The sequence below is a fragment of the Thermobia domestica genome, chromosome 11 (assembly GCF_964235325.1).
Source record: "Thermobia domestica chromosome 11, izTheDome1.hap1.1, whole genome shotgun sequence".
NCBI lineage: Eukaryota > Metazoa > Arthropoda > Insecta > Zygentoma > Lepismatidae > Thermobia > Thermobia domestica.
In genome coordinates this window covers 162,120,688-162,137,737 of record NC_137464.1, presented here as the reverse complement: position 1 = coordinate 162,137,737, position 17,050 = coordinate 162,120,688, and the positions used below count along the sequence as shown (strand labels likewise).

Below are 17,050 nucleotides of genomic sequence, written 5' to 3'. Positions count from 1 at the left end.
TATTCACTTTCTTTGTAGCCACCGTTGCGCCGCCAATGTTCCCTGATTACTTGTGCATAATTGTATTCTTCGAATGGGGTTTTCTTTGATATGTTTTGACCCAACATTCCTCTTTTCTGTCCCTTCTCGCGACATTACAAAATGCCGCCTCAGAAGGTGGCATGGCATTTCAGATGCTTCTAGCGTCCAAACGAAGCCGCATTTACCCAATGTTCATGTGGCATTTTTTCTTGATTTTATCTGTAGATTCATCTCCGAAGTTTCCGCCAACGGTGCACAATCACCCTGCATGTGCATACTCATATATATATATATATATATATATATATATATATATATATATATATATATATATATATATATACTCCTCAAAAACTACTCGTGACAATTTGTATTCGCCTATTATTTTGATCAGGTCAATAGCATCTAACTACTGGTTTGTGAGTCATTTTCGGAGATATTTCTTTTCATTATATGATAATAATTTTGTAAAATTTTTAAGCCAAATACTAAAATTATCTAAGTACAGTTGAGGAAAAGATTCATTTTCTCCGATATATTTTATACGGAATTTTAACTATTTATACTTACATATGGTAGTATTTTGAAAACAACAAAGATGTATTGAAACGAGATTCGATTTTTTAAAAGTTGTTTTGAATTATCCACATCCTTTCATTTACATTGTGAAATAGTCCCACGTTGATACATATTTTTATTAACAAGAAAAGTAAATATATAATTAAATAATTTTTCCATTACTGTTTTGTACAAGTTAACGGATGAAACTTTTATTACAATTTCTGTACGTATGCTTCCGCTTGTAAGACAACAGAAGATCATGTGTCTGGCTAGATAAACGCATAAATGTCTAGGTATACGGAAAACATTGGAATCACAAACTTGATGTACATAACATGCTTATAAAAGCAAGTTTTATGGCACACTAAAAATGATACCATTGTCATATACGCTCTTTCCTTTGACGAAAACAATTTTATTATTGAAGACTTCCGAAGAGATAGGTTGAAACAATACCATACACAATAGCTTATTCCAAAAGTAAAAAAATTAGTCCTTTGCAACTTTTAATTAACTTCTGCGACACACAATGTAATAAGCTACACTGATTCTGTATGAAAAAAGTTTCGAAAATAAAACTGTATATAGATCTAATTCATGTTTCCTGATTTTGTAATCTAAGTTATGTGTGCGCGCACGCATCCTTTCATAATGTTAATCATAAGAGCACAAAATGCATTTTCAAAGAAAGAGTGATTAAGACACGGAAAAAATTATGAATAATGTTTGATTCATAGTCATTTTTTTAATATTTCATTATCTCTCATATGTGGACTCTTCTTGATATTAAGACAAGTAGATTGTATTGGGAAATGTACAGCATAGTTCTCTTTACAATACTTGTGGATTTGCAATATTGGAGTTTGATAGAGGGATTCTCACTGTAAGTTTTAAAACAACATATATATATATATATATATATATATATATATATATATATATATATATATATATATATATATATATATATATTTCTTAAAATACTGTATTTATCGTATAGTCTTGTTCAAATATCATGGCGCTCATCTTTCTTTAAAAATATCCCGTATACTTACTCACAAGAGGAAGTGAATTTAAAAAATATATTTTCTTCATATTTGCAAAAAAGGAGAAAAACGTACAACTCTGAAAATATTAATCGAAATATATTTAAAACTAATGTTTAAGATTTAATTATGGTTGTAGGTTACTATATCTCACTAATCATCATGTATACCGCCATCATTCTATTGTCATGATGAAAGGCTTGATGACGACATATTTAGTATCGGTTTTTATCTTAATAGATGGAATGTTTATGAGTTTATTTATGCTAGCTACGAATAGCATACTTTATTAACGTCATAACAATTCCTTTTGGTCGACTTTCTCGAAAAATACGCATGAGGATTTATAATCGCGCATACCGTTTCGTCCAGCTTTATAAAATCTATTGATTGATTACGAAGAAATGGTTTTCTTTTCTTCTTCTTTTTCTTTTTTCTTTATTTTTTGAAGAGATATAAATGTGGCTGGGAATCTTCCAACATGACTGTATATACATTTGTTATGTTAATACGAAATAACACGATAATTGGAAACAGTTTCTAACTCGTAAATAAAGAGAGATAAAATTGATGATTCCAAGTTCCTCTTGTTAAAAGCTACATATTCGATTAGTGAAAATAGAATAAATATTTCAGTTTAACGTCTCACGATTATGCCTGTGAGGCTAAAGAAACGATGATTAAGGCAGGTGAATGACGATGGAAGAATTTATGGAATGAGAAAGTGGGAGGAAACTGGACAAACCCGAGAAAACCCATTGACACGATGCTGTCCATCACAAATTTACTTGGCCTGGAATCGAACCAGAGACCTCACACACCAGAGCCACTAAGCCACCGTGCCGCTCTACTAACGATTAATATAGCACTCACGAAACCTAAGATTTTTCTATTACTATTCCTTCTGATTAGATAGCAGGGTTTTAAAAAAAATGTATGTTGAGTTGATTTTGAGTTTAACGTCTCTCTCAGTAACGATACTATATGAGACGGTACCTATTGATTAACGTGGAATCCGAACCACATGAGCTCCCGCCGGAAATCCAACCATGCTAAAGGCGTGTACCCTATCCGCTTAGCTACGAAGGAGCTCAAAATGTATATTATATAAGATAATTCAGTAATGCAGCGTGCTAGTACGCGAGATCCGAATTCATGTCAGACAGAAGTACAAAATTTTAATTTTTGATCTAGCATGGTGACTGATTTTAATGAGCAACTTGTATTAAAAGTAGCCGATTCCGGTCTACAAAGCAAGGCAATAATAGCGAAAAAAGTCAGGTACTGACAAACATCCAATTAAATAAATTCAATCGACCAAAATCCTTAGTGCGTTGTGACTCTAGAGTATATAATTTGGTTTAGAAATGCACAAAATGTTGTTACATACTAAAAATTCATATTTAGAGTTTAAAACCTCAATATTGGTGTTCGACGTATCATTTCTGCGTTGATGTTAACGTATTAGTTTAAATTGGTTATCAACATCTACGTATTTAGATTTTCACCACAAAAAAGGATTGGATTCTGGACTTCGTACTCGAGAAACGAGATCATTAGCCATTAGATCACAAAATGAGTACAGGTCGAAGTTTTTAAAAGCAACATATAAATTTTCTACTACCGTATTCCGAAGTTTGTCTACTATTCCACACAAAAACATTAAAACATGCTTGAAAAAAAATCTTCACCTTGTAAGCTGGAATTTTTCATCGTATTTTCCTGCACGATACTCAGTTTTCCGCTTAACCATAATACATCAGTCTAGTTTAGTACATTTGAGTAGACTATTGGAATGCGAACTTTAAAACCGTGATATAGAAATAGCGTACACTGTAATGAACATAACTATATAGTACTACTATATCTAAACGTCATATTATAAATATTTTATTTAGCAAGCTTTAGACTTCAGGCTGTTAGAGCTTTATGATATTAGTATAGATAATAAAACGCCTCATTTAGTCGTTTATAATGTAGTATAAATTTTATAACGCGATAAATATAATTTGATCGGTTTTGTTTCACTTGTTTTCTTGTATCTTTCCTTCTTCTTTAGCTGAATTCTTTGTAAGGTAAGCAAATTCTCATAATAGCTAAATTAAAAGTAGTTTTATCATGAGCAGGAGCCAATGTCCTTCCTTCGCTTCTAAAAGAAAAACTTTATATCTAAGTTATATGGCTAAGAAACCTTGCAACTAGTACTTTACATTAATAGACGATATTAAAATAGAGAAATCGTACGTGAAGACACAGAGGTTAGCAGAAGACAGTGGAACATGGAAGCTTCTTAGTTGAAGCAAGTGACCTCCCAATAACGACATAATACATACGATGATGATGACGAGTACTCTGTAATGCATATGATTATTACTTTTACTTTAACATATTTCCATTATTTATCTTCCAATATAATTAGTGGAATTGTGGTAGTATATATATATATATATAGTGGCGGATCCAAGGGGGGATATAGGGGCTATAGCCCCCCTTGACGCTAAGATATACACTGGATAAAATGGGCTTCAATCCTGCTTTACACTGGATAAAACGGCAAAATTTGATTTAGCACCTCCCTTGATCATATCCTGGATCCGCCCCTGTATATATATATATACTACCTTTCGTCCTCAGAACAGCTTTGATGCGACATGAAATTTATTAATAGACATTGTAAATGATAGCAAGTGGAATATTACTCCATTCCGCGTGCAGTGCTTCATCCAGTTCCTTGTGTGTGTGAGAGAGGGAGATTTGTGGCGGATTTATGTCTCCAAAGTGAACCACAGATATTCAATTTTGTTGTGGCTCAAAGGTATACCGAGCCAGAGAGGTATTCAACTTCATCCCGATGTTCGTGAAATCACGTTGCAGCAGCTCCAGCTGTGTAAATTGGTGCATTATCATCCTGAATTATGGTATCACTGCCCCAAAAAAACATCTGGATCATAAAATGGGGATCACACCTTAAGTGGCGACATATAATTACGGCAGCAAAGTGACGATCAGCATCAGTACAGGATACACTCAAAAATAGGATATTACAGCCCAAAACATTGCACAGTTTCATAGTTCAGACTGAAACACTGCGGATCACAAGCTTCTTTGGGTGTCCGCCACATGTAAAAACGACTCGAGGTTTGAAATAATGTTAACAATGATTCAGCCGATCATATCACATACGTTTCAAGTCATCAGTGGTCCAATTTGCATTGCCATCGAATTAAAGCGTTATGGTCCCATATACGCGGTTTTGCCTGTTCAACCCAATCCTATACTATATTCATTCCATGTAACTAGCAACGGACTGAGGTTGTCGACACGGACTGTGGGAGTTGCTGTTTAACTTGTTCCGTCACTTGCACCGCAATCCATGAAGGTTTTGAATGACAACTCGTTTAAACCTCAGCGGTCCTGTCACTTAGATCCGTATCATGTGGTTTTACGGGTGAGTTATGTAGGCCGTATCACCTTGGTCATTGTCTCTCGCTACATACACAACACACTTATCACCTTCGCCACGTTCATATAACATAACTGATCGCCAATAATTTGCCTTCTTTGGAAATATCAGACTATGCTAGAAGTCCTGCACCATCAGCATACTGACCTGCATGAGGTAAAATTTTGGGAGGATAGGTGGTGCTACAAATGAAAACTGTTCTGTGTAATGTATCATTACACTCAGGGTAATTAAATTTTTGTTTGGAGTGGCCCAATATTTTTTGAACGTAATGTATACTGTAGATTTTTCAATATATATTCATCGGTCCACGTAGTATATTCATTTGTTTCTTATCCAAACCAAAATTATTATGGAAGCTTTGAATAACCCAGTAGGAATTATATTTTGGAGAATAATATCTTTATTTATGCATTATTTTAATGTAAACCCTGTATATGAACATTTCAAATGGATGAGTATTGAAATTATACACTTTAATGTTATACGAAAACATAGGTCCGCTATTGGACAGAAATTGTTTGAAATTATCCTCCAATCTAATATTTGACAGAATAATTTAGACCCCCTTTGTCCCTCTGAGATGCCCATATCCTTCCAAAATTCGGTTCATCCAGTTTATACTATTTTCTATTCGCTTTATATTTTCCGCCGCCAAAATCCTTTGTTCTGATTGGAACTATTTCCAACGCTAGTATTAAGGTGCGATTCTTGTCATTCTCTGCTTGGGACACGATTGAAGCTAGACCACATCAGTTTCCGTTCTCAGAAAATTGGAATTTTAGTCAAAGAAAGCCGTATTATCAAGGCAAAAGTAGTTTAAGTTACGAAATAAACAGTGAGGAAGCATTTGAGAGTCTTAACTTACTAAAATTTCATTTTAAAATACTCAAGAAAATTAAGATATGGAACCTCAAGTCAAGGACGCCATGTTTGCATCTATAAGTGGCTGTGGATAGGAGTAGAACAATAGTGTATGGTCTTTTTGGTGTCGAGAGCTCCCCAGATTAAGATTAAGTGATTTAAAACATTTAGGATATCCCGTTAACCCTTCCAAATATATTTAGGGTACGAAGGCCTGTAATAACATAGCTTCTATAGTTAATGTGATTTTTTAAAATTGTTATTAACATGGCGGTAGGTGTAGGTTTATTTATAGTTAAATTAAATTTCATAATGTCAGTGTAAGTTAGCACAGGAACTCTCATTTGCTCCTAAATTGACCACAGCTCCAACGGAAATGGGTAGAACGATTTTTGGTAAGGGTTCTTTTCCCATCAGGAAAGGGACCTATCTCTCTTTTTCATTAATAGTAATTGGAAACCATGATTTGATTAGTTGTAGGGCCATTGGGCTCTAATTAATCCTTCTCCTTTTCATAGTTCATAGAGAGGGTGAAATTTAGTAATTTGTTTGATTTATGTATAGTTGAGCTATGCGATAAGATGATTCAACATGTGTAGTGATATATATATATATATATATATATATATATATATATATATATATATTTGGTTTCTTAGTTTATGTGGGCTGTAGCATGTAGGTGTGTGCATGTAAACCTAATCGATTTATGGACAGTGTATCGTTTAATTAGTCGTCTCTTGTGGTCAGTTTAAACGGATAAATCAATTCACACCGCAGATTCATAGTAACACTGTACCGTAATTGCATAGTAGATTACTTATAGTTATCGATGACAAAGTACAAATTTCATTTACTAGTGCAAAGCTCGTTTTCATACTACTAACGCCATCTCGTGCCGAGTTGTGAATTATTCGCCGCTAGGTTTTTGTTGCTCTGATACTTAGTAAACTGTAAACTGGTCAACACGAAAATTACCCTTCTTTTGCGATTAATGATGAGTAAATATTAGTTCTGGCCCATATGATTAGCTATTTATATGATTTACATTGTAAATTAACTTTCCTGACAAGCACAGTCATTTATATAATCCAGTAATCAAATTATTAATAACAGAAAGCTTTGCCTTTTTCCTTAATTTGAAGTTTGTCTATATGGCATTTTCTGTTGTCAGGATGAAGTTTCGAAATTCTCTGTTCCTTACGTTCGCTGAACGATAGCATTGTTGACACTCTCAGAAAATATGATTGCATGTAGTTAAGAGGATAATTAACCCTTAATAGGGCGCATAAGAAAAAGTTACGTAATAGGGCGCGTGGCGTACAAAGTACCACATACACTCATTTGGTCTCTAAAGACATATTTACTGTAATTTTTCAGTCCTAAGTTGTTTTTTAACAATTTATATGTTAAAAAAACTTGAAATTTGACAATTTTTTAAACAAAATTTATTTAAACTTATCATTTTAAGCAGTTACAGGTAAAAAAAAAAAACTAACATTTGCGAAAACGACTTTATAACAAGAAATGAATATAAAATGGAACGTTTGACTGACATTGTGGAACGAAAGTACTCAATTCCTAGTGCATCGTTTGCCCATAGATATTCCATACGTGTATTCGAAGACCGCAGCACACCGGCAAGAAATAACAAACTCATAACAGCATGGATTTCTAATCGGCCAGTCTCTTTAGCGTCCCTTTCAACAGCATAATTTGCTCTATTTGTCCGTATCCAAACATTGGTGTACTCAACAATTTCGTCAATGAGCGAGTCAGGGAGTCAGTTTCGTATGGGGTTTTCGTTGCCAAAGCTTCACCTTTTGGTGTAGGAAGACGCACTCCTATTCTTTCCGCTCGAATAATATTTTGTCTTCGCACTCTTCCACGTAAATTAGCATCATTCATGTGAGCATTCCATTCAGTTTCCTTGTCCTTTCCAATTAATACATTCCGGTTTACTGTTCCATCACTATCATTTTCTATTGCTGTTTCTTCATTAGCAGACATTTCTGACTCCTTATCGTGATCACTGTATTCCAATTCATCTTCGGACTGATCAGATCCTTCCTCTTCGATAACATCTTCTTGCTCAGGTTCATTACTTCTACTATCATCTTCGTTATATTCAAACAAATGTCTACGCAAGTCTCTATACCAGGTTAACCATTTCTTTCTTCTTCTTCGATTTATTTTTTAACCCTATCAAGTAAAGAAAGCAAACGATTTCTTTCTTCATTTTCCATTGTAGCCAAAATAACTTTACCACAAAATTCTACAAAGTAATAGGTCTATTTAAAGATTCAAATTATAATACATTACAAACACACAACACACGACGACATGAAACGCAAAACAAGACGATTTCACTAAAACAAGTACGTAAAAAGTTTGTAAAAACAATGCCGGTGTAGGGCGCGCGGCGTACAAGTGTCCGCACAAAAACTCACACAATAGGGCGCGCGGCGTACAAAAGACAACACTGCTTCCTAAATCGCCTAACCTAGCCAGAGCTGAGTGTCAAACTGGTTCTCTGTCTAAGGGTCAGGTAGAGGGGTAGTGGGGGATAGATAGGGTGGGGGGTGAGCGGCGGGGGTGCCGCATTGTGTTTCATACAATACTAAAAGCATTTGCTGCGGAGCTTTGTACACCATGCGCCCTATTACGGGTTAATGACATTGATCTTTCATTGCATATAAAATAATTCGAAGCCCTAGAGTGAAATATACTAGTTTGCTTTGGTAGAATCTAATATCAGTTCATACAAGATCTCGCGTATTAATTAATGTACTATAATAATTTTGTTGACTTTAACATATAATAAGACTGCTTTGAACAGTCTTGGGCGTAATGGTAGACTATAGTGTGTCAAAATAAATCGACATTATAAAAATGAATAAAGATATATAAGTGAGTAATGGTAATATTAATAATATATATGTGTATATGGTAGTGAGTATGAACAAATTATAGGACACCCGTGAATATATTTGTCCAGTGGAAATTTTGTTACAAACTATTGAATTTATTTAAATAATGATAAATACATTAGTACATTAATTATTACGTTCGAATTTTGTGTGAGGATAGTGTGTCGTGTATAAATGACGGGTTCCATTTTCACTTCGTGGTTTGACATTTAATAGTAAAACGTACATACTAACTAATCATCCAGCCTGACGACACAAATGGTAGCCATAAAGCAAATAATTCCGGACATTTTCCAGTCAATCACAAAACAGAATAGCTGTTTGCAGAATTGGTACAGTTCAAATATACGCGTTCAGCTTACATTTGCGATACTACTCTGCATCTCTGATCTCTTATCCACGTCACCTGATTAGGCTAAGTTCATTGCTGTTTGCGGAGGTAACGGAATGGATAGGATTGAATAATATAGAAAATCTAGTACAGTAGAATTTCGTTATACCGTACCAGGACGTCCAAAATCCCCCATGTCCATGAATTTTCATTTCTTCTATTTCTAGTAGATATAGTGTTTTGAAATTAGTTGACTCCTCAAGGTTGGCACCCTTGCGATTTGGGAGCTAATAATAAGATTTCGCTGACAACTTACTAGTACAAAAGTAATTTAATTTATTTTTTAATTCTGGCAAGTCCCTGTTAGAATCGTCTCTAAATTATCGACTTTACTCTAGTTTCTATACTTTACTGGGAACTGTTATCAGTTTCTGAGGGGTCGGATATTTTTTTTATTTAGAAATTCTAAATTAAGATTCCACGCAATCATTCCGGTAGTACCGGAGTCTCCACAGTCTCAGCCGGACACAGCGCGAAGTGAGATTTCCATAAAGCCACTGTCTTTTTGGAAATCTCGCTCAGGACACGGACTAGCTTGTGGGCTTCAAGATATTTATCTTAGGCTACATATATAGTAGAGCACGTTTTAGGCATAGAAAAGCATATTTGGCTGTTTATTGTTGTATGTCTAAATTCTACCACTTATCCCTGTAGTTTTAGTGTCCTAGCTTATTCCTTTGGCACCGCTTTTGCTTTTTCTTTTTCTTCTCTATCTATTCCTCTATTCTCTTCTTCAAGATTTGTTATTTTTAACCTTCTCCACCCCCGTTTTGAACTTGACGTATATCAACCATTCAACATAGATCATTTGAACTTGATTTACCAACCGAGATATCGCGAGACACGATTCGTGGAGGTATTCGTTGATGTGGAATATTGAGGAAACGTTTTCCATATTTCGACCCCTGAAATAGCGAGCGATGGTTCAGTATACGATAAAATTTTGCCTTTTTTCATTATTCGTTCGGAATTCCCCTTCGAATTATCAGTCATTTCTACGTTTGTTTCCATTGGTAGCCATAAACGTAAATGTTGTTGTAGTTGTTTTGTGCCCAAAAGTAGTGTTAACCTTTTAGAACCATATATTTATACATATTCTGTGTTTACGTGCTTGCCATGCAAATTAAATATCTACCAGTTTAAATAAAATACTTGAGAATATTAATTTTATCATTATGTGCGGTCAATTAGTTATTTGTAAATGTGCGATATATTTTGATTATCTCTTAGGTGAAATATTAGGTGATTAGGTAAAGTGCAACCTATAAAATTTAATGTGTAGGGGTTATTGATTTGAAAGTTTAAATGGTTAATGAATATTAAAATATAAATATGTGTGGAATATAAGTATGATATTGAAATAAGATGTATAATGGAGAATTGAATAAATATGTGTAAAGGGTCTTGGTACCTACCCCGAACGGTCCTTGGTTGCTACAGTTCCGAGATATCCGATAAATGTAAAATGTGAATGTTAGAAAATACCGCCGCATGTTATAGGTACTCTCTTCAATCTTTGTAATATTATTAAGTAACATATATAATGACATTAACTGTATGTAGCATGGGATTAAGGCAAGTAATCGTAACCCTATTGTATCCTTAAATCTACCTTCAGGTTAGTAAACTAAAATCCTTCCGTAAAACTACGTTTCGATTTCCTTCCCTCCCATACGGATTCTCAAACTTGATCAGTGTTTCCACCTCAGTAGTCGTGTTCTCAATACAAACGAAAGTTCCTTCTGAACTTGGAAAATTCTCGTTCCTACATATACATTGTGTGAATCTAACGTTAACTGTGTGCGCCTGGTAGTAGAAGGTGATATTAACTGAAAGAAACTGAAGAAAGAAAGAAGATGAATGGGATAGTAGGTGAACGACAGAATAAGCAACATTAGTCAACGTGATATGAGTGACAAGACTTTGATATTTTAACCCCAGAAATGGGAGAAATGTATTGGATAGATACTTCGACGAACAGAATATGTGTTAATGACTATTAGTAAACGTAATCTTATGTGTGTATAAGAAATGGAATAAAGTGAAATGCATGGACACCAGAAAGGGTGCTGCGATAATATATATGATATTATAGCTCGTATAGAGCTACGAGAGAGGACTCGTAGTGTTTATATATTTTTCTTTCTATATGTAACATATTTTTCTTTCCTTTTAATCTATCTGTTAATATATATATCCTTGCATTACTATTGTTCAATCTCGTGTGTGGATTGGCATATTTATATGTATGTTTATAAATTCTGTGTTTAATTTCTTAATAGATGTAATAAATGTTCACCAAATCGTAGATAGATGGTTTGTCGATACTCTGTCAAGTATGTATGTATGTGTGTGTGTGTGAATGAATGATAAATTTAGTTTTAAGCGGTAGCATTTAATATTGATTTTCTATGATAGTGTTCATAATAATTTTGTAATGACATTATATATGTATTAGTGTATGACGGAGGTCATGAAAGATAACTAATTCCAAAGTAGTCTAAATCGGCTCTGGGAGAAAAGCTAAAATGACAGGATGAGCTTGAATAACGACAGTCTTTTCAGAAATCTCGGACTTCTATTGGTGAAGAATATATACGTTACTTTATTTTTTTCTTGACTGATTCAAATGTGTGTTCGATCTCCATTATGAATATTCAAATACTGGATACAGCTTATTTAACGTTTCGAAATAATAGATAAACAATTAAATTAAAACTTCTCGTCCCCTGGGCTGGGTTAGGGCAACTCCCACTTGTGCAGTTGCCTGGATCCAAGTCCGGGTAGTATGAGGGAACATGTGTCTCTTCCGGGTCACTTCAGAATTGATCCTCAAGTAATAACCTTCGAATGTGAATCACGTTTTAATAACTATTCAAGTTCCTTTATCATATTTCCATAATTCTTCTTTAGCCTAACCGGCATAATCGTGGAACGTAAAACTAAAGATTTCATTTTTCATATTTCCATAATTATCCAGTAATCATTTATCTCTAGTTCCGCCTTCCTTGCTCCTTTTCCTCCTTTCTCCTACCTTCTCCTCTTCTTTCTCACTCTTTCTTTCCTCTTTCTAATAAAACTGGAGAGGGGTCGTGACTGGGAGTTGTCGCTATAGACACGGTCATTAAATTCTTTTGATGTTTCTCTTCGGAAGTCCGATATGAATTACTTAATCCTAAAGCATATATATGAAGCAAGAATTCCGAAATTCATGTTTTAAAATTTATTTCATATTTGGCTACATTATCATAATTACAAGATTCCAGTTTTTTTTTTAAAAGGAAGCGACTAACTTTCCCAATCACGATGACCTATTTTAGGAGGCATAGAGGACAGGTTCGTGGGATCAAGTGAAGGCAAATAGTGCGTGTGTAACGAGTGTTCCCGTAAAGTCAAAAAGGGCAACATGAGTGAGGACCAAATTACAATGCGAGCTGTGCTACGATTTTTATGGAAAAAAGAACTAACTGCAAATGCTGCAGCGGAGAAAATTTGTCGTGTAGAGGACAAAGCAGTACTGGATCGATCGACAGCTTCCCGTTGGTTCAAAAAAATTACTTCAGGTTATTTAAGCATCGCGGACAAGCTCCGCAAGGGTTTACCTCTGATGGGCATTAACGGCTCTCTGCAAAATGTTGTGAGTACTGAACCACAATCGAGTACACATGTGTTAGTACGAGTGGTTGGGGCATCCAAATCGGCAGTAAACCGTCAATTGCATGACATGGATTACATCAATAAACAGCCCCGACAAAGTCCGCTTGAGCTAACAGAGGGACAGGCCCATCGCAGAGTGGCAATTTGCCAGATTTTGTTAAAAGATAACCCATGTGGTGTTCGTTTCTGGTGGAAAATTGTGACAGGAGATAAAAAGTGGGTATTTTCGAAAAACCCTGACATATGACACACGTAAACAGTGGGTGAAAAAAGGACAGGAAGCCTAGCCAATGTGAAACAGGACAGATTTGGGGAAAAGCTAATGCTGTGTGTTTGGTGGAATATTGACCAGATAATTCATTTTGAGTTTGTTCCAGAGGGTCATGCTGTAACAGGTGAACTGTACTCTGAACAATTACGCCGAGTGTGTGCCATTCTGAATGAGAAATATCAGTCATTAACGAGGAGTAAGAGGTTTTTGCTGCAAATTAACAATGCTCAGAGTCATCGGCCTCGAAGTATGGTCGGCTGAACTTGAAGGGTTTGAGTTGTTACTTCATCCTGCCTATAGACCAGATGTTGCACCTTCAGATTATAGTTTGTTGCGCTCTCTCATACATTTCTTGTGTGGTAGACAATTCAATTCATATGATGAGATGCATGCTGTCTGTCGCAAGTTTTTCAATTCTAAACCTACCATCTGATATCGCCATCAGCTTGAACTGTTGTTCCAAAGATGAGTAATGGTCATCCAACATGATGGCCTGTCTTTGTTTCTGATATTCGTGTTTCAATTTCCTCTTGTATGTTGCAGAACTTTTGGGACAGCTTTGTAAGTGAAGTCGCTCATTTTACACTATCAACAGCCCGGCGCTGACATTGAGCTATATATATAAGATTGAAAGTGAATTAATAAAAATTCCTTTAGGTCATATGCTTGTAGTCTTTGTACCTCTTAAAATATCTTTGTATTTCTTTTGTAGATCTGGCAGAGTGAACCTCAATAGCGAATCAATAGGCTCGATAGGCCCTGTAAATAACTTTGGCCCTGTAAATAACTTTAAGATCTCCTTCGATGATTACTTCGATATAAACCAGGTAGGTAGTTACGATAAATATACGCATTATTTTTATGTTATTTTTAGCTCTTGAACGTGGAGCTCCGATAGGGGCCAAACCTGGATTAAATGGCATCGGAAGTGTCACTATTCATCTCAGCGACATCAAAAACTATGTATTGAACTCCTGTCCCCTTGACACCCTCATGCCAATAATGACTTGAACTTGAACGGCATCTGGAGTGTCACAATTCATCTCAGTCACAAGAACTATGGATTTGATACTAATATTGTCTTTTTGATTATTTTTTCATGTCTCTCGCTCCCATCCCACCCCTCACCTTTGTCACCCCACGTTGGTAGGTGATGAACTTAAGAGTTAAATGCCATCGGCAGTGCCACAATTCATCTCAGCAACTTCGAAAACTTTGGATTGGAGACTATTATCGGTTGTTTTAGATCATTTTACATGTCATCGTCACTTTGCCACTTGAAAACTTTGAGTTGGGCCCCACCTGGGACCCTGCGGAAGCCCAGGAACAAGATGTTTTTACTTTAGGTCGTTGTACTACTATGAGCAAAATAAATGACGCGTCTCTTTATTTTGAAGTTTATTGAAAATATCTCCGCTTTCTTGATGTGTTGGAAATTTCGGAAGGCTTCCCCAGCAGGACAGGTTAATAACAAACCCGTTTTTAATATTTGTGTTAGATATTAGCTTAAAATAAAGAAATTAGAAGCAAAAAACATTAAGTCGATAGAAATCTCGAGAATTACCAACTCTGCTAAAGTGGGAAATTTTCAAGAACGCGAGGGAATCCTGCAGTTCAACACGAAGCAGCGACATCTATGTCATTGAGAGAAACGTGGATTAGATCTACAAACGAAAATTTTAACGAAGTATTTCTAATATGTCTTATTACGTGCATTATCTGCAAACTCCAAATATATGAATATATGCCAAGTATTAACGCAAAGATAGAGCAAATAGTGGAAATTATCTATGGAAAAGGAGGAATTGGTAGCACGATCGTAATGAAAAATCGTCTTTACCGGATCAGGCTCATTTCACATAAGAAAACAAATAGCTCAGTTAGTTAAAGCAACGAGTCTGTATGCCGAAGGTAATGGGTTCGATCCCCATGAAAGTGCTGTTGTCATTTTTATAACTATGGTTATTTTATTAATTTTTTATGTGGGAAAGAATCAAACTGTAACATATGTGTAAAACTTATGACGATACCATAAAAAAAAAGTGTCGTTGTCGCACTTGCATTAACTAACTAACTAATTAACTATATGGCCTATGGAACCCGGAGGTTAAATGCCGCGTTCACAAAAGCTCTCTACTGACTTCTATCCTTAGCTAACTGCATCCAGTTTCTACTTTGTATTCCAATCTCTGCGAGGTCCATTTTAATATTGTCCTCCCATCTGCGCCTAGGTCTTCCTAATGGTCGTTTTCCGATTGGTCTTCCAGTCAAGACTTCGAAAGCGTTTCTACTTTCTTCCATTCTAGCTACATGATCCGCCCACCTAAGCCTCCTATACTTGACGACCCTAACAATGTTGGGTAAACCATATAAATTATGTAGTTCCTCGTTATGAAGTTTCCGCCATTCTCCATTCCCGTTCCTCTTGGATCGAATATTCGTCTCAGGATCTTGTTCTCAAATACTTTCAGTCTATGTTCTTCCCTCAGAGTAAGTGACCATATTTCGCAACCATACAGAACAACAGGCATGAATATCGTTTTGTATATTTTAAGCTTCAAATTCCTCGACAGAAATCGCGCCGATAAGAGATTTTGAACCGAATAGTAACACGAATTCCCTGCTTTTAGTCGATATTTAATTTCTCCGTGAATATTATTAATTTCTCTCACTTGCATTAGCGTCCCTAATTTTGTTTGCAAACAGTTTCGTAATTATTTTCCCTGTGCTCACTGCTCACTATATGCTCGCTGGCGCATAACGAATGTTTCCCAGTAAATGTTAATTCTAATTTGGAGGATTTTATAAAGTTTCACAATATTTCTCACTAGATAGTCTTCTATCTACGTGTTTGGATATTTTGATAACAGATTTCCCTATTAAATGTTTAATTTTCCCTAGATGTTTAATTACGGAAAAGTTTTACAATGTATTTGTATTGAATTGAAATTGTTTTGAATTTACTGCATAAAGTAAGTAGCCCGAAGGAGGAAAACTCAAGTAATTGGTATTCTACGTAAAAGCAACCTATTGTAGAATGATGATGCTTCTTACCTTCAGCACATTATCTTTACGTTAGAGAGTCAGACAGAGAAAAATCCTGGTTTTTCCTCCCCTTTGACCACCCATCTTAAACTTCTTAAACTTCTACATACCATTGTTCGTCTCACAAAATTTCGGTGCTCCAAAAACATTCAATAATAATAATAATAATAATAATAATAATAATAATAATAATAATAATAATAATAATAATAATAATAATAATAATAAATATAATAATAATAATAATAATAATAATAATAATTATTATTATTATTATTATTATTATTATTATTATTATTATTATCCTAAATATGCCATCTGCCATCCTTACATAATGTAAGGATATCTTAGTTTCTTAGTTTAAATCTTAAACATCTTAGTTTAAAATATTTTCTTTAGTAATTGTTTGAGCAACCATGTAGGAGGGGGTACGACGTTTTATTTTGCCCCTCTCATTTCAGTACCCTTCCGACAGAAAGTAATTTCTGATAAGCAGGGCAGACAAAATGAATAAGATATATTTACAGCATCCTCTCCCCTTTCATGATTGGAATATCACGTAACATTTTTTATTCTACCTAAGATGGCCCTGTGAGGTTAGGGGTAGGTAACTAAAGAAATGCCTAATATATAGCGCCCCTTGATTGTAATATTACCACTTCTTTATTTGTACGAAGGAGCCCCTACGCAATCAAGGGTGGCAAAAAGAATAGGAAAAGTGTATATTGATTCCAGTGGCGGATCCAGCACGAACTTCTGGGGGGGGGGCTTGGAAGTGAAGGATTCTTTTGATGATGTGAA

At 35.1% G+C, this 17,050-nt stretch overlaps 1 protein-coding gene across 2 annotated transcripts in view; it reads left to right on the top strand.

Annotated features, from left to right (window-relative positions):
• LOC145663688 (carboxypeptidase B-like) overlaps positions 1–17,050 on the top strand; it is a 102,408-nt gene that overhangs the window by 6,213 nt on the left and 79,145 nt on the right. For both annotated transcript variants that reach the window (XM_081729785.1, XM_081729784.1), the window contains exon 2: positions 13,917–14,031. In XM_081729785.1, coding sequence (XP_081585911.1) covers positions 13,917–14,031 — 115 coding nt within the window. The remainder of the gene's footprint in view (positions 1–13,916; positions 14,032–17,050) is intronic.